The sequence below is a fragment of the Trichoderma citrinoviride genome (genome assembly GCF_003025115.1).
Source record: "Trichoderma citrinoviride strain TUCIM 6016 unplaced genomic scaffold BBK36scaffold_8, whole genome shotgun sequence".
Lineage (NCBI taxonomy): Eukaryota > Fungi > Ascomycota > Sordariomycetes > Hypocreales > Hypocreaceae > Trichoderma > Trichoderma citrinoviride.
This window is the reverse complement of record NW_020194716.1, coordinates 938,795-956,107: the sequence shown is the minus strand read 5'-3', so window position 1 is coordinate 956,107 and position 17,313 is coordinate 938,795. Positions and strand designations below refer to the sequence as shown.

Sequence of the window (17,313 nt, the reverse complement as noted above, 5' to 3'; positions counted from 1 at the left end):
AGGGTGAGAAGGCGCAAGTGGAGCTACCATTCACTCGACGGGAATAACCAGGTTTTTCTTTGCACACCGGTCTGGTCGATCTGGCCCTCGCCCCCACGCGGCTGACGGGATGACCATGACTATCCCATTCCTCTATCACAACATGCTTGTCCACGAGGACGGCAACACGCCCTTGCTTCATGCACAAGATCGTGCTCGGCGGAACCCTTTTCGAAACCGATGAATCACAGCGAACATGTAGCTCCGTGCTCCGGAGCAAGTTCGAAGCTCCTCGACCACATGCCGCTCATGTCTGTCTTGAACAACTCACTGGAGCGACGCACTCACTAGCCCATTGTTAGTCAATGGACCGGCGGGAATAAGCCACGGAAATCCTTCACAGCGGTTCTCCACAAACCAAGCTTTGCATCTGAGATTCCTAATCCGTCCCCGCGAAAGCGTTGGGCTTGGGATTGGGGGCGGAGACCAGCACCAGAGCAACCTGAGCTCGCCAGCTAACTCCGACATGCTGGCTGCTGCAACCGCATTCCGAAACCGAGGACTTCCGTCCAGGCTGGATCCCCGAGGAGATCGAAGCCAGGCCAATGGGACGTCCATCAGCGGAACGAGTGGGTGCATTGTTGGATCTCGGGTCGACGAGGTGAGATTCACGGCACGTTATTCCCGACTAAGGCCGCGGGTTATTGGGGCCATCGACGCAATTGGAGGACCACGGCGTTTTGCTTCTGCATAGCCGTCCCTTGAGGTTGCTTTTCTATTACACAGCATAGATGACTAGTGTAGAACTCCGACCGGAAGGACACGTCCGCAATGGAGCAGACTGCCCTTCTCCCCTTATTATGGTTGCTGCCCCCACAAAAGCTTGTTGATAGCTTTCTGCCTTGCCATAATATTTCCCAAATGCTTTCTTTTGTTGACTCAGAGCTGATTGGATTGTTGCCGCAACGGAGGATGCGATCGTCTTCCTGTAAAGTGCGCAGTAATTGTCTTCGACCAATGCTATATATCCGACGAAGGCAGCTTCTCAGTTCTTTCGCTCTGCTTCTTGCGTTGCATTCGGGGCTGAATCTGCTGCAACTTCCACGGGTATGGCGTTAACACTGATATGGCCTGCTCTCCACGTCTGAGAAAGGTCTTGGCTGAATGGTCGTGGCTCTACTGGCAGCTCCCTCAACTCCATTGACTTGTTTTCCAGCTCAGCTGGACGTTGAGAGATAGGCAGTTCAGTTGCTTCTTTTTGAGTATCATGCTGGCCCCATGTACCCCCATCTTCCGTGAGCCGTCTTGGGCCTTGGTATCTCCTTCGGCGGCGTAAGAACAGAAAAGTAATCGCCGCGGCAACGGCCAACAGCCCCAGGCAGCTTCCTACTGTGACCCCGGCAATCGTTCCAGAACTAAGAGGCAGAGTCGGCCCTGGTGGTGGTGGATATGATGCGCTAGGTGATGATAACTCCGCGGTCCTTGAGGAGGCTGGCGAAGAGGAAGTCAAGTCAGTTGTGAGTATCCGTACATCAGTTGTGGTTATGACCCAAGAAGTTGAGACATCCGCTGTTGGTGTCGGCCCAAGGGTCGGAGCTCCTGGCGGATTAAATTCCGTACTCCTCATCGCATTCGATACATCCGCGCTTCTCCAACGAATCTCAAAAGCCGGGGCGGAGAGAATAGTTCCATCGTAGTCGGACACCGCAAATCTCTGATCTTTAGTCCTGTCGTTACAGTCGTATCCCCTTCCGCACCAATGTCAGTGTTAACCAGCCCCTTGACTCATGCTGCCACGTTCACTTACTCGGGAATACATCTGACAACCGTCTCCTCCCTCTGTATGGGCCAGCCATTGCTGACGGGGGCCGTCTGGGTGCACCTAGCATAGTACCCAGTAAAGCATTCCCCTGGCGAATAGAACCCCCCGTTCGACCAGAGCTCGAGGCCCCCTGGGATCCGACAGCTATCAAAGTCGGACTGGAGAACCGGAGCGGGACAGGGGATAAACTCGATAGTCATTGGCATGTAGGGCACTCGTTTGGTGCCGTTCGTGAGTGTGTGGACCGCCATTTCAACCAGTGAGTTGCGCTGTTGAAGCCCGTCCTGTCGATTCCGATGCGAAATTAGACACGGCCGTATCGTGATGGAGCTCGTCGTAAGTGCTCGGTGCCAAAGTATTCCGACAGGAGGCCGACATGAAAGAGATCAAGTCTGGGATCTGGAACAGAAGCGGTAAAGGTTTTATTTGACGATTGACATTCGCCAGAGAGGGCAGTTGCTCAGAGTTTGTGTTCGCGCCTTCCGTTGTTTGGCGGCCCAGCACCGAAGCACGTGTATCACCATCGGTTACAGAAGCCGTGAATCGCTACAGAGCACCGACAGAGTATCAACAGCGAGTAATGAGCGTTTGATTGTATTGATCTGTACGTGTACTCGGCCGTACCCGCATAGCTGAATTGCTGTTGTACAAGATCTCGATTCGACAGATGCAATCTCGGCTGTGTTCACCCAGATACAACTACACGATGTATCTTCTTGTCTATACTTGGAGAAGCACGTCTCAAATCATGCTCAACACGTTAACAACGTCGACACTGCAGGCTCGTTTGAAAGGACACAATCGCTTAATTCACAGTCTATCGTATAATACAGTAGTCATGTCTAAATGCCGATAAAAGAAGGAAAAGGTAGAAAAACGGCTTCCCGTCTCTTCCACCTAATCCACATCGTCCTTGTTTGGGCTTCCCCTTCCGCTGCCATTTGGCGAGGCGCCGCCTCCACGAGCGCCCTCGGATCCCCCATTCGTCGTACCATTGGCGTGACCGTTAGTATGGCCGTCAGTATGACCATTTGTGTGACCGTTGGTATGACCATTGGTGGTACCATTTGCTCCCTTTACAGTCTTCACAGTCCCATCTTCATTGATGCACTCTTCAAGATACAGCGCAAAGGTAATCACCAGATATACATCCCCAGTGGCCTTGTTCCGAAGAACATACCTCAGCTGATGTGCAAGCCGCCCGTCATTCCTAAGAGCAACCGGTAAGTACAAGATCCGAACAAAACAGTCATCACCTGTCATGGCCAAACTTACCTCAACGCCTCTGCACCGAGATACTTTGCAACCGAAAGCTGAAACCCCGGCAACCGCAACGCCATGTTGGCAAAGTCGAGGTACGGGTTGAAGAAGTCGATGCCGTACGTCTGGCCGTACTCCCAGATCCATTTCTCCTTGTTCGCGTCCGACAAGGCCCACTTCATCCTCGGCTTGCTCTCCTTGGGCACGCCGTTCATCTCGCGCACCTTCTTGCCCCTATCGTTTCCTCCCTCCTCGAACCACAGGCCGCCCTTCGACTCGTCAAACTCTCCAGGGCCGGCAGATACGACGTTGAACGAACTCAGCGCAGGGCCGTAGAGATAGGGCTTGTCCGCGTAGGCATCGCCCTCGAGGCCGGGATCGATCCACCACTTGACAATGTTCATCGCATAGTTGAAGCCCGGCGGCAGCTTGTCTCGGATAGGCCGATCAAAGTCGTTGCCGAACTGCAAGTCTGCCGCTCTGATCCCCGAGGCGGCGGCGCCGTCTGCATCATCTCCGTTCTCTGACCTAGCCGGTTTGAGGGGCGTGAAGCGGAAGGAGATGCTGTACTGGTCCTGGTTGCTCGCATGAGGCTCTGTGGAAAAGTAGGGCGATGTCGACGGCGAGCCACGCGGCAGCCCCTTGTAGTCCTGTATCCGCACATTGAGCTCGATGTCGGCAAGGTCGCTCTTGATGCGCACCGGCGCGGCCTCGTTCACCGGGACCTCGACCTGCGTGCTCTCGTCATAGCTCGGCCCCGCCGTGACTCGCAGGATGTATTTCTCTTTGGCTGTGCGTGTCACTCTCATGTCGTTGGGATCGCACTCGTTGGTGCTTTCGTTGACGATGTCGTTGGCACTCATATTGTCCAAATTCGACGCAGCTTTGCTTGGGATTGATATATGTAGTTGATCAGACTGAGACTGAGCTCGGAAAAGGTTGAATTGATGGGCCGAATCGGACTATATAATGATGCCCTCTGACTGTGGCTTGTTTCTTGTCCATGGCGCCGGCCTCATAAGATTCTTAAAGCACTGCTATTAATAACAGGACGGCGTCTGCTATTAGTGCCGCTTGCCTTGATGTCAGGTGGCGAATCGAGCGCGTCAACGGGGCGTTACCCTGGAGTCATGACTTGGTTTCCTGGTTTCGGTACTTGTTCTCTCCATCGTTCTCCCGCGTCCAGCGGCGTTTGTCGATGTATTTCTCCTTGAACTGTACGGAAAGGGAAATGATGTTAGTGCCACATCATGAAACAGCACCTCCGTCGCCCAAAGTTTCATCCGTCAATGCTGCATCTCGCCAAATCGTGTGAAACGTCTGGAGCTAGACGCAAGCCTTGGGCTTGTGGTTTGTTCCACTGCCCTGGTTTGAAGCTCTAGAAAGAGCATATTATGGGCTAGTCCAATTGGAAGAGAAGGAAATAATCACAGCTATCTATAGGCTGCAGTATCAATTATGCTCCCTTGGACGTAATATGACGGAAGAACGACTTCAGATCTCAAACGTGAGGCAGCATGGGCAGAGACTACTAAATGCTCGACAATCACATGTGATAACACCTTTGGCGTGACAGTGAGCATCTGAAGCTTTCAGATAGGAAGCATTGAGTCAGTCGAAATATGAGCATGAATCTGAACAATCAACAATGTATATCAGTTTCAGTGATGTTAAGGGATATGCAGTCGTACAGCCTATGACTGCCAACGACTACCTTATCAAGGCGTTATTCCGTTCCACTGCCTTCATGCTCTTCACATGCCAATCTCCAATATCCCCAAAGACAGCAACCCCTCCCGCAAGTCCCGAACCAGAGCCATTTTCACACTCACTCAAGCTCCAGCTCATTCATTGATCCCTTGGGCTGATGGGCTTGCGCCCCCCTCGCCGGCACCGCCCATGTACCCCTGCACCGAAACTTACGTCTGCAGTGACAACACTGACGTCATGCCCAACGGGAGTCGGGGCAAGCTCAACAAACAAGCAAAGCTGCAAATTCGGGGTCCTTTTTCCTACCCACTTCTTTTTGGTCCGCCAACAATAAGGTAGAATCACAGATGTTAATAATGGGATGAGAATCGGAGGAAACGGATTCCCTTGTCATCCGCCTCGTCTCATCTCATCACACGCCAGTGCATCTGCCACTTGTACCTCTTGTTGTTGTTAGCTAGACTTTCGGCAGTTTGTTGCTTGGTGGCGTCCTCCCGTCGTTGGTACAATGATACGCAACACGGTAACAGGCCGGCTTGCCATCCGCCTCTGCATTGCATTCTTCCGCTACACGCCCTTCATCTACGCCGCCCTCCTAGCCGCAACATACTGCTGGTATGGCTGGGCCTCAACCGCTGCCCGGGTCCTGTGGGGCCTCATCCTCGCCGAGACGCTCTTCTTCTGCCTCGTCTACCTTCCGTACATGCACCGGCTGAACCGCAAGGCCGTGCACCCGAAACCCCTGACGTCCGTGGAGAGATGGGCTCTCTTCAACCAATGCGTCGACAATGTCCAGTCCGTGGAGGCATACCTGCGGTCGTGGTTCCTCGGCGCTGAAATGAAGGATATCCGCCGAGACAACCTGCGCGATTTCCTCCTCTGGGGCTTCTTCGACCAGGCCGGGGAAGATGTCGAGAGTAACGGCGGCCACTCCGAGGCTGATGCGCGAGATCTGGACGACTTCGTCAAGAGGATTGAGCATCGGCTGGGCTATCCTCTGCGAGAGGGCCGAGGGTCGGCGCAGTGCATTCGACTGACCTTGGACGACATCGAGGTCACTTACAGATCGTTAACGTGGTACTTGGTCATATACCTGGTGGATCAAGCAGCACACATGGCGCTTGCCTGGCATGGCTTCAAATTCTACGCCAGAGGCCTCGCACCAACTCTTGCAACGTTCCCACCGCGTCCACAGGAGATATTTACGAGCCGGCGCTCGCGTGCTCCTCAGCTGAGCTACTGGTACCGGCCTCATACATCAAATGAGTGCAACCCGGTCGTCTTCTTCCATGGCATTGGCGTTGGGCTCTGGACATATGTCGACTTCCTTGCCAACATACATGCAGCTAAAGACATTGGTGGTGGTCAGGGTATCGGTGTCATTGCTGTGGAGATCCTTCCCGTATCCTTTCGACTGACTTCCCCGCCTCTGAATAAGGCCGAGTTCCTGCGGCAGATGGCCAAGGTATTGGAGCATCACCAGTGGGACAAGTTCACGGTCGCGGCACATTCGTATGGATCTGTGCAGACCACCCACATGCTCCACTCCAAGAGGCTTGGGCATATGGTCACATCCGTCGTGCTCATCGATCCGGTCACGGTGATGCTGCATCTCCCCGATGTCGCCTACAACTTCACTCGTAGAAAGCCCCGGGGAGCCTATGAGTGGATGTTGTGGTACTTTGCCAGCACTGATCCAGGCGTGGCGCGGTGTCTAGGCCGACACTTCTTCTGGCGGGAGAACATCATATGGAAGGAGGATTTTAAACACGCCGACCCGGTGTATCGTCGCAAGGTTGCTGTTTGCCTGGCTGGGAGGGATATACTTGTCAACACCCCTAGCGTCGCGCAGTATTTGACCGACCTTGGAGTGGAGGGAATAAACCAGGCTCGGGGCGCCGCTGAGAATCGGACAGCCGATGTGGAGGTGCTCATGTTCCCCCATCTGGATCATGCGCAGATATTCGACACCCCAGCAGACTGTCAAAAGGTGATCCGGCTTATCAGATCATATTCTGGTGCAGGAGTAGCGGAATAGACCACTCTATAGAGTCGCAGGAGCTGAAGCGTGCAGCAGCTGCAGCAGCTCGGCGGGAGCGGGAGCCAATCTCAAACAACGAATCACTCAATAGTCTTGACCTCCTGACCACCCCATTCAGAGAGGATGGCTCCCACTGGACGGGGGCCGCTCTGAGTGATGACCCAAACCAGCTCTTGGTCCGTATCGTTCCGAACTTGGTGCTCCGTCCAGGCCGGCACGAATGCAAAGTCTCCCGACTTAAGCTCGTGATGTCGCAATTCGCCCTTGAAGCCTTCCTTGACGACGAGCGTCCCGGTACCGGACACTGCGTTGATGATGGCATCTTGAGTGTTATCAGAAACCGAATCTAACCAACCAACGGAGCCCTTCTTGGCGGGAGATGGAGGGCACCCCCAGAGGCGGGGAGGTGGCAACCTACCTTGCTCGCTGTTGTGGTGTATTGGGGAACTAGAATTGGGGGGTATGCGGAGGACTGTCCGATAGAGAGAGGGAGAGGAGAAGAGTTACAACGCAGTTTCTGGCACGCTTCGCTCAGGGCCAAGGAGAAGACTCACCCGAAGCACACATCTTGTCACACTTACCGACGACGGCGGCATCTCGGATGGAACGCCCCTCATTGTCCAGAATGGGCGTGAGCTGGTCTGCGCGGGTCACCTCGGTGGTGGAAGGCAGAATCATGGGCAGGATCTCTGAGATGATGGGGAGTAGAGACGACATGGCCCAAGACATTCAACGACCGGGTGCGGGATTACGGTCACTCTTGGCGGCATGGACCAGCCGGCGGAGAGTATCAATGCGAGTCAAATGTCAGTTTCTTAGCGTAGCAGGCGTTCGTCTCGCTCTCTCGCTCGCTGTCCCTCGTGTGCCTGCTGTACGTGTCCGTTTAGGCTGGGGGTGCCGTGAATGCAACGAAGACACCCAAGGGGGGAAGACGAAGCCCAACTAGGAAGGCGAGCCAGTGATGTGGTGCGAGGATGCGGAACATAGACGAAGCAGTTGAGAAATGATGTGTAAGAATGGAGGACTATGAGATGCGTAGCTGAGCACTGGATAAGGAGGCGCTGAAGATGAAGCAATGGTTATATGAGCTCTTGGAGGAATATGGGATGGTATGTGGTCCGGCTTGGCTCAAGAAGAGGCGAGGGAGAGGACGGGATGTGACGTGTCGATGCTGCGATGTTTGGCAGAATGCAGAAGCTGAGACGGTTAGAAGCCAAGCGGAAGTCATACATGAGGTGGTAATCGATAGGGGGACGCATGGAGGCCCGGCGAATCGTGATCGTCGGCCAATCAGTTTTTCCGCTTAGGCTTCTTGCTTGGTGTAACTTGGGTGCATCATGGCATGAGTTTACGCTCTCAAAACTTGTCATGTCTCATGTATTCTTGACTCAGTTTCATTGACAGGGACTGAAAGAGAAAGAGATGGAAAAGGGAGCAGAAACAGGAGAAGCGAGAGGCAATGAGGTGCACCTGAATTCAAGGTGCTCCCTCGTGGGTTGTCCTGATACTTGACCGAAGACAAAAGAACCGGCATATGCTTGTTACTAGCACAACACGAGGCTCCTGCTGCTTACTCGCTTGAGTACCATAACTGGGCTTGCAAAACCCCTCATGAGAATTCAAAGAAGCATGACAAAGCGGAACTGCATAAACTACAAAAAGTTCTTACACGCAGAGGTTCTTGGCCATACAAGTTGTTACTATATAGAGGGCCTATTACTACAGCAGGTAGCAGCAGCCCCTCACTGGTCCAACAAACAACATTGAAAACCCCTGGACACGCAAAATGGGCCCTTGCAAAAGGAACACAAGCTTTGGCCAACCTGCGGCCGATGAGCCAGAATGCAACTGTAAATCTTCGACAACAAGGTACAAGGATGGAAAGCAAAGAATAAAAAAGAACAAAGGAACCCTCGCTTGCTGATGCCGACAAAGATACCCGTACCGTGTCCTTTTCACAAGACCTTACTGCTACATAAGATAGGTACTGTCTTCGGACGGCCTGGAGAATACTATTAGGTACTAATGTTTCGCCGAGAAGGTGATGACTCTGAGGATACATTGGATTCTAGTCTGACGCATCGGGTGGTGATGCGAGGATCAGTTGCCGTAAACGATGTAGAGCGATAGGACGTGATCTGCCTCATTTTGCTTATTACGGCTGCCTACCTTATCTATCATGGATTGCGTCGTAAGGCTCCGATATCGAGCCCTGGGCAATTTTCGCCATGTCCTATCTATTTGGTGTGGCCTGGATGGGGTGCAGTCGGAATCCTCAGCCGAAATTGATTGAATGCGCTGGTCGTTGGTGCTGGCCTCCTCCCCCAACATACACGAGTCCGCAGCATACCTGAGTTACTAACCACCACTTGACAGCCAGCCGCACATCATCAGGGTTCTCCTAGTACATAGTACTATACTACTACCAACAATCATAATAAGCAGTGCCCTGTGCTCGCTCCCCCATTTGCATCCGCTCTAGTGGTAATGTTACCTACTCGTATAGGGAGGTCGACTCGGGGCTTTTGGGCAGCCCCCCCGGCAGAAGCCAAGAGCACACTCTTGCGTCTGCCCGCCTGGTTGGTCGGCCGGATCGCACCCCCCCTGCTGCCAGATGCCTGTTGGCACATGGAAAGTCTCCCTGCAAGCTAGTGCACGATCCCGCTGGAATGGGAAGCTGGGTTTAGGCCAGGAAGAGCAGGTGAGCGTCTAGTCGCGGATATTGCTTCGAGTCGACTTATACACGCTCACGCTATGTTGCTTGTCTTGCACAAGACGGAGAGCCGTCCGTGATGGTTTGCTCAAACAGAACTAGCACCAAACATCTGATGGTTAGCTCGGCACCCCAAGGATGCGGCGGCCGGTGAGATTTCGCCGACGGCTCTATGTATGCGGAGGTGGAAGTGGAAGCGTTGGATCTAGATCTGTTGGTCCAAGTGCTCTTGTGCTCACCGGAGTGACAAGCCGAAACCTGGTTTATTTGTCACGACAAGAACAACACTGGTCAAATATCTCGAGTAAGCTACCCAATAAGGCTCTCAAGCCGGCTGATTGATCGCAGACTGTTGCCTCCGATAACATGGACCCTCGGCGGACTAGTTGGGCGAGTATCCGAGCCCTGAGCCGGTCTTTCTGATCTCACTTGCAGCAGCATCTTGGCTTGATACCACTTGGTTCTGCTTGTGCGTACATAACAGATACGTCGGTATGTTGCATGTCATAGCTTTGAGTAGTGGCAGGAATTCCATGTTGCGTTGATGGTACTGTACAGTGTACATGCTTGCAGCAATCTGACATGCCTTATATATCCAGTGCTACCTGGTCGAGCAGGCTTCGGCATCCATCAAGTCAAGACCGCGACATGAGACGAACACCCATAGGCTCGTTTAGGCGCTTGTCGCGTATTGATGATGCCGATCAAGGCGCAAACTGCTCTGGCAGGTAACATCGGGTATGCTCGTCCTTGGATGCCGGCGTGGGATCTGATTGACGGCAAATACAAGCCTGAGCGACCCTCCGCTGCAACCGCCCTCTGCGGTTGTCCACCCACCCTCTTTTTGCCTTGCTGATAGGATGGGTACAACTACGGGGTGGACAAGGCGCACACAGAACGGGCACTTGTGATAAATATCGCAGCCCCGGAGGAGCCCACACCGGAACGCCTAGTGGTGATGCGGCGGCGCCGGCGGAGAGTGTGGAGAGGGAAGCAAGGGTCGTGTCACCGTGGGACCTGGGCCAGTCCCGGCTTAAGTCGACGGCTATTTGGGAGGGGGTGCGAGATTTGGGATGAGGCTTGTCTGGAACGGGGGGAAGAGATGCTGGCAGCAGAGCTTCCCAAGTCAGCGAGCCTTCGGGGATGGCCTCCGTTTGGGGAATAGGAAGCCTCCCCTTTCACGCGCCAGGCAGCCGTCACGGGCCGTTCGTTTGCTCGGTGTATGTCGACACGAGGCCCTCATTATATCATCTCACCGTTGCCCGGCGTCATCGGAGCGGTTTGCGGGCTGGTAGAGCTTGTGGGTGCGCCGCTCCTCGGCCGAGTCTGGAGGAATGGCTTGGTGTGAGTTTGTGGTGGTTGGTGCCATATAAACCAGCGACAGCCCTACGTCTCATCCTGTGCTGTGCGAAGCCGCTGCGTCACCAGCTTTGCACATGCTCGATCCAGACAGGGCATAAGGTGACTGCATGTATTTGGCGGATTATACAAGTCGCAGAGACGGAAAATCTCTTCATTTCCACGGCTGCTCGTTTCCTTGACCCGTTGCAAAGCGCACTCCTGGTCGCCGGCTGCAGCTCTCCCTGCGACTTCTGATGGACTCGGTCTGCTCGACTGCTACGCTGCGTCGCCACCCTGCTGGATCTCGCTAGAGAAAAGGGGAAAAGAGACGAGAGGGAGAAAAAGATCCCGGAAAAGAGCTGATTGAAGCTTTGGCTCGTGCGTGCGCCTATCCTAATCAATGCATTGGAACATCCATCACCACACAAACCGCCCAGGGACCGACACGAGGTGCAGCGAGCCCTGGACAGCCGCTGCTGGTGTTGCTTGACTGCTGCTGGCGGACCCTGATGGTCAGATTCTGCAGCCTTTTCTGGAAGCCGACGGAAGCTCGATTTGCCGGGGTCTTGCGGCAGCTCCCCGTCCAGTGCTTCAGCTTGCTGGAGCTGCTCAGTTCAGTTTAGGTGCCAGACGGCGAAGCTCCAGAGCACTCAACTCAACTGACTGGCTCACCTTGAACTCTTCCTTTTGAGGCCGCCAGCTGTCGATACTTGTCTGCTCGACACTTGGCTGTGTACCTATTTATTCCGGGACCGAATTTCGAGCTTCTTCTCTTCTTCTTCTGCTTCTTCATCCCTCTTCACCTCCAGACTGGCCCAGCCCGCATCGCTCTGCACCATGGACCCGGGCCTCGCTAGCGGCAAGGCGATGGAGGCGAGTGCAGCGTCGTCATCGCCCGCCTCGGCAGATGCAGCTTCATCGCCAGCTTCCGCCTCACCGTCGTCGTCGTCGCCCGCCACGCCTTCAGCCTCGCCAGATGCCGATGCGCGCATCATCTACGGACGAGTCGATGCCGCAAACGAGGACAATATCGATCTGCTCAGCAGCGTCGCCGACCATGGCGCCCTGGGCCGGGCAAAGCTGCTGAGGCCGTCTGCGGCCCAACGGCGTGACGACGCCATTATGCAAGGTACTGCAGCTCGATGTTGTGTGCGACGTCCTGTGCCCACCACACCAACCTGGTCGGGTTGTGCTGCACAGGGCCGAAATCTCCGAATTCCTTTAAATTTTTGAGCTGTCCTCAGCTTTGGTTGAGTTTCGTCAGCTAATTTCGTGTGTTTGTTCAGAGCAAGACACAGACGCAGCCGGTTCAGGCGCCTCAGACCAGATCGCGGCATCTTCCACCAAACCCTCCGGTAAACCCCCTCCACTGCTCGCCACGCCCGCCGAGCTCATCGACACGATTCTCTCCTATCTTTCCCCATGCGATCTCGCTGCCGTTTCTGCAACATGTCGTGCCCTGCGCCAGCATGCGCTCTCCGACCTGCTCTGGCAGCCCCTCGTCCAGGAAAACGTTCCCGCGGTGCAGGTCACCAGCCCCGGCCCATGCGCCAGCTTTCGCGAGCTGTATGCCGCTCACGACCGAGTCTGGTTTCTGCCAAAGTACAAGATCTGGTTTTGCGATCGAGATCTGACGGGAAAGCTGATCCTGGTGCGCTACGACCCCAGGCGTGGCTGCATCGAGGGCTACCAGATGGTGGCTGTCAGCAACCAATCGACCTTCCAGCACTGGTCGGCAGATCACGACGTAATTATCCACAGCTTCTCGCCCGTTGTGAAGCTGCATCTCGACAAGCCCGTCCTGCAGTTCCGTGTCCAGGATAGGCAGGAGGATGGAGGCTCGTTCAACAAAAGGCCCGGCGCTAACCGCTTCGCCGACGAGATACCCATGAGCCTGGACGACCGCGTCGGCGGCATGTTCAGCAATTTCATGCTCACAAAGCCGCTGAGCTCTGAGGAGGCGGATCGGCGGGCGCACCTTGGCTACCCCTATGGCAACATGTGGCCATCCCCCGTGATCCCGGCAAACCACTATGTGTCGGGCGATACAGAGCGCCGGGGCGTCGCTGCTCTGTCGTCCCGAGATCGACCTCGAACCAGATCGCAGGTTTCGAACCAGACTTTTTGTATTCGCCAATGGATGCAGCTGACGGGCACTCCCGGCCCTCTTAGGTTTATGGGCGAGAGGGGTCTCGCCGGCGCGCTCCGGGCCTTGGTCCGAGACCTTGTGGACGAGGAAGCGGCTGGCGTTGGCATAGGCGGCCTTGGGTTTCATATTGGCGAGGAGCTCATCACCTACTCGACCCTCGATCCGGCTCTCTACACGCCGACCCCGGAAAAGCCATGGAGAGGCATCTGGGTCGGTGACTACAGCGGGCACGGCTGCGAGTTTCTGTTGATCCATCAGCCGGACGATCCACCAGCCACCGACGCCGAGCTGGGAGTTTTTCGCGACGAAAACGACAGCGACGAGGCGTGGGAGCAGAAGAGGCTGGACGCCAGGGTGTACAGAGGCCGCTTGGAGGGCATCAAGTTAACGGGCGACCCCAATGTGCCAAGGGGCGAATACACCTTTGTGGTCAACGACCTGGGGCCTGATGGCCTCGTTGGAACAGCCACAGACGCCCAGTTCGCCGGGGCCAGGATGGTCAAGAGCGAAGGCCACATTGCCGCCACTGGCTTTCTCAGAGGTATGCGAGAGCCCTTTTTGTCGCCGTTTATACTTGACCTGTTGCGAAACTAACAATTTGGCGACAGATAAGTTCATTGAGAGCCAGCTGATCCTCATCAGCCACGACAAACTCGCGCAGCACTGGGTTGGCTTCGGACACATTAGCTTTTTGCAGAGGGTTAATATCGATCAGTTCCTCACGCCCTGAACTGAAGAGAGATAGAGAGAAAGGGTCGATAAGTAAGCTGAACTACGGCTGAACGATGGCATATATGGAAGGGCGTTACAATCTTTACAGCAGACGGTTTTACAACGATACCCGCTATGGTGGAACATGGCCATTTTCATTGATTTGATTTTCTTAGGGAAAGGGGAATGCACGGCTTGCTAAGATGCTAACGATGGATGATGCGAGGGACTTGAGGCTGCCTGCCTAAGTAGGCTTCTTACAACTGACTGTACGAGAGCAGGTAACTCGCCAATCTATCAATGGAAGCTTTTTGAAAGTTGTGTTATGTGACCGTCTGTCTGGTTGACGATTTTGACCGCAGAGTCAAGGTCATTGTGAGAGAAGGCTAAACGTATCTTCTAGTTTAATTGTGAAGGAAGCTCTTCATCCCTGTTCCTCCATCCATGTGAGTCTCCCTGTGCATGAGTGGAAGATAGAGAATACATGCTAATGCCACGTCCAGGCTGTGGTACGAGATCGAGATGCATAGGTGACTGCGGTCAACACTAAATTCGCACAAATTCACCAGCAAACTCGCCACGAAACGATCATTGCAGTCAAAGAATTCATAAGATGTGCGCCTATCTGACTTCATATCTGAAAAAAAGGACCTCAAGAACAAAACATGCCAGCATTTACGATAAAAGAGCGTAAGGATCCTCATACCATCATCACATCTTTACTCCTGAAAGGTGCTCCTCAGAGGCAGTCCGTCGTCGTACTTGCCCTCCTCCTTCTTCATGTGCTTGTCGAAGCTCTGCGTCGACATCTGCACCTTGTCAAACAGTCTCCTGTCCAAGACGGGCGCAGCAGGCGGCAGCTGGCCCTTTGCGCGGGCGGCATCGGCGTCCTTGGTGTAGTTGTGCAGGGCCAGGCTGGAGGCGATCTGGAAGGCGTTTCGGATCTGGCGGCCGTTCCAGCAGCCGGTGGAGCGGGCGAGGTCCTCGTAGTGCTTGGCGGCGAAGTCGAGGATCTCGTCGTCCTTGATGGCGAGGGCGGGCTCGCCGGTCATCTTGTGGCGCTCCGACTCCATGATCTTGAGCTTGGCGATGTTGAGGCGGAAGATCTCGGTGGTCTGGGTCTTGTCGAGGGGCGGGTAGTAGAGGGAGAGGTGGATGCGGGACTTGAAGGCCTCGTCGATGGTGCCGACGCGGTTGGTGGTGAGGAAGAGCAGGCCGTTGTAGTACTCGAGGACGCGGAGGAAGACGGAGACGAGGGCGTTGCGCGTCATGTCCTGCTTGGAGCGCTGCGAGAGGAAGACGTCGGCCTCGTCGAGCAGCAGCACGCAGTCCCACAGGTGGGCCAGGCGGAAGACGTTCTTGAGGCGGGACTCGACCTCGTACGGGGACAGGCCGAGGTCGCCGCAGGTGATGACGAAGAGCGGCTTCTTGTTCTCCATGGCCACGGCCTCGGCGGTCGCCGTCTTGCCCACGCCGGGGACGCCGTGGAGGAGGACGACGAGGCCGCGGCCCTTGCCCTGGATGAGGTCCTGGCCGGGGCCCTCGGTGGCGGCGTCGACGTAGCGGCGCTCGAGCTGCTTCTTGCGGAAGTGGGACATGACCAGGCTGCGGACCACGTCCTTGTAGTCGCCGTGGATGCGGAGGCTCTCGAAGACGCCGGCCTCGCGCCGGACGGGCTTGAGGAGGTTGAGGTCGATGGGCATGAAGCGGCGCTCGCGCAGGGCGTAGGCGAACATGCGCTTGGGCAGCAGCACGAGGTCCTCGTCGCGCAGCTTGAGGGCCTGGGCGTTGGCCTCGAAGTTGCGGGTGCCGCGCAGGCGGTTGCGCAGAAAGGTGTCGACGGCGAGGTTGTCGCGGCGCTGGCGGCTCTCGACGCCGTCGGCCTTTTGGATAATCTCCTTTTGCACGTACGAGCGGTTCTGGCGGGTGCCGTCGAACCACTTCTGGATGGGCATCTCGTCGTCGGAGATCTCGCAGCGGATGGACTTGTTGACGGCCAGCTGGTGGAAGTCGGGCCGCCAGTTGGGCATCTTCTGGTAGGCCTCGGTGAGGTCGACGATGACGTCGCTCTCGACGAACTCGGGGTGGCGCATCTTCTCGTAGTACTCGTTCTCGAGGATCTCCTGGTCGGGCTCGTGGCGGTGCGAGGGCGGGTTCCGGGTCAGCGTCCAGGCGTTGTGCTGCTGGTGGCGGTCCTCGAGGTAGCGCAGGAAGCGGCGGCCCTGGTCCTTGAGCCCCTCGATGAGCTCCTCGTGGCCCGGCTGGTAGCGCAGCGGGTAGCAGGGCAGCGAGTCGATGGAGCGCTCGCCGGCAAAGGCCTCGATCTCGAACTTGTTCTTGACGGCGCCAAAGGTCGAGCCGTCGTGGTCGACGTAGTAGGCCGAGATCTTGAACTTGTTGGAGTCGTCGACGTCGTCGTACTCGTCGAAGAAGCCCCAGCCGTTCTTGGGGTACGACGTCTCGGGCTGCGGCGCCTGGACGCGGTAGATGCGCCAGACCTCGTGGTAGCGGCCGCCGGCCTCGACGGCCGCGGGCATGTGGATGAGGTCGCCGACGCGGAACAGGGACCACAGGTCGTCGAACTTGACCTTTTCGGCCGAGCTGTCGTCGAAGCGCGCGTACAGCGGCATGATCTCCTCGTCGATGAACTTGACGTAGCAGCGCATGTCCCGGAGGGCCTCGGGGCTGTCCATGACGCCGTCAAAGTCCTCGTCGGCGTTGGAGTCCACCGAGGCGAGGGACTCGGTGTCGGACTTGTCGTCGTCATCGTCGCCGTCCTCCTCGGCATCAGAACCCTCGGCAGCGGCGTCCTTGGGGGGAGCCTCGACGAGGACCTCGGCCTCATCGCTGGTGGCGGTGTCAGAGCCCTGCTCGTCGAGCTCCTCGTAGTCGGCCCACTTCTCCTCCAGCGTGGCGAGGACCTCGCGCATCTTGGGCTGGAAGTACACCAGGGCCTTGAACGGCCGCATGAAGGTGCGCGGAGTCGACCGCGACTCGGTGTCGTTGAGGAGAGACGTCAGGTGTCCGAGGACGGGCTGGGACTGCACGCGGATGCGCTGGATCTCGGTGTCGGAGGGCAGCAGCTCGTTGCGCTTCTCGCGCTTGACCTTGTCCAGAGGATCAATCTTCTTGCTGTTGCGGCCCAGGTCGCCGCCGTGGCGGTCGCCGTGGTGGCCGTAGAGGCTGTACCAGCTCTTGCGGACGCGGGCCGTCTCCTCGCTGCGGCGGAGGGCGCGCTCGCGGCGGATCTGGCCCTGCAGGCCCGGCCCGGCGACGAGGACCTCGACGGCGTAGTCGGGCTCGTCCTCGGCCTGGAAGCGGTTCTTGAAGTTTTCAAAGTTGACCTTGCGGACCTCGGGGATCTTGGGGCGCCACTTGGCGGCGACGCGGCGGCGGTCGGCGAGGATGCGCTCGCGCCGCTCGGCTTCCTCCTGGAGGGCCATCATGTCGAGGTCGTGGGGGCCGTAGGAGCGGGCGGAGCGACCGCCGCCGCCGGTGCCGAAGCCGCCGTTGCCGCCTCCGCGTCGGCGGAGGGTCTTGCCGGTGGTCTGCTTTGTGCGAGCCATTGCTGCGGTTTTCTGGTGATT

At 56.4% G+C, this 17,313-nt stretch overlaps 6 protein-coding genes across 6 annotated transcripts in view; 2 read left to right on the top strand and 4 right to left on the bottom strand.

Moving 5' to 3' along the window:
• Window positions 1–1,024: 1,024 nt before the first annotated feature.
• On the bottom strand, window positions 1,025–2,052 carry BBK36DRAFT_1121073 (hypothetical protein; the record flags this gene model as incomplete). Its single annotated transcript, XM_024890784.1, has 2 exons — window positions 1,025–1,727; window positions 1,787–2,052. The coding sequence occupies 2 exons, from the start codon at window positions 2,050–2,052 to the stop codon at window positions 1,025–1,027; spliced, it is 969 nt and encodes a 322-aa protein (XP_024749119.1).
• Window positions 2,053–2,698: 646 nt separating this feature from the next.
• Window positions 2,699–3,870, bottom strand: BBK36DRAFT_1121095 (DUF1769-domain-containing protein; the record flags this gene model as incomplete). The annotated part of the gene is made up of 2 exons (XM_024890788.1): window positions 2,699–3,011; window positions 3,077–3,870. The coding sequence occupies 2 exons, from the start codon at window positions 3,868–3,870 to the stop codon at window positions 2,699–2,701; spliced, it is 1,107 nt and encodes a 368-aa protein (XP_024749118.1).
• Window positions 3,871–5,474: 1,604 nt separating this feature from the next.
• On the top strand, window positions 5,475–6,809 carry BBK36DRAFT_1120587 (hypothetical protein; the record flags this gene model as incomplete). The annotated part of the gene is made up of 1 exon (XM_024890715.1): window positions 5,475–6,809. One exon carries the CDS (start codon window positions 5,475–5,477, stop codon window positions 6,807–6,809), a length of 1,335 nt encoding a protein of 444 aa, XP_024749117.1.
• Window positions 6,810–6,892: 83 nt separating this feature from the next.
• On the bottom strand, window positions 6,893–7,541 carry BBK36DRAFT_1169488 (RmlC-like cupin; the record flags this gene model as incomplete). Its single annotated transcript, XM_024895321.1, has 3 exons — window positions 6,893–7,134; window positions 7,231–7,284; window positions 7,367–7,541. The coding sequence occupies 3 exons, from the start codon at window positions 7,539–7,541 to the stop codon at window positions 6,893–6,895; spliced, it is 471 nt and encodes a 156-aa protein (XP_024749116.1).
• Window positions 7,542–11,703: 4,162 nt separating this feature from the next.
• BBK36DRAFT_1159923 (hypothetical protein) lies at window positions 11,704–13,745 on the top strand (the record flags this gene model as incomplete). Its single annotated transcript, XM_024894245.1, has 3 exons — window positions 11,704–11,995; window positions 12,153–13,556; window positions 13,624–13,745. 3 exons carry the CDS (start codon window positions 11,704–11,706, stop codon window positions 13,743–13,745), a joined length of 1,818 nt encoding a protein of 605 aa, XP_024749115.1.
• A 700-nt stretch (window positions 13,746–14,445) lies between these two features.
• BBK36DRAFT_1135561 (hypothetical protein) overlaps window positions 14,446–17,313 on the bottom strand; it is a gene marked incomplete at its 3' end in the record, with an annotated part of 3,178 nt that continues 310 nt past the window's right edge. The window contains exon 3 of the mRNA XM_024892685.1: window positions 14,446–17,301. Within this exon, the coding sequence (XP_024749114.1) occupies window positions 14,446–17,292 (2,847 nt within the window). The 5' untranslated portion in view covers window positions 17,293–17,301. The remainder of the gene's footprint in view (window positions 17,302–17,313) is intronic.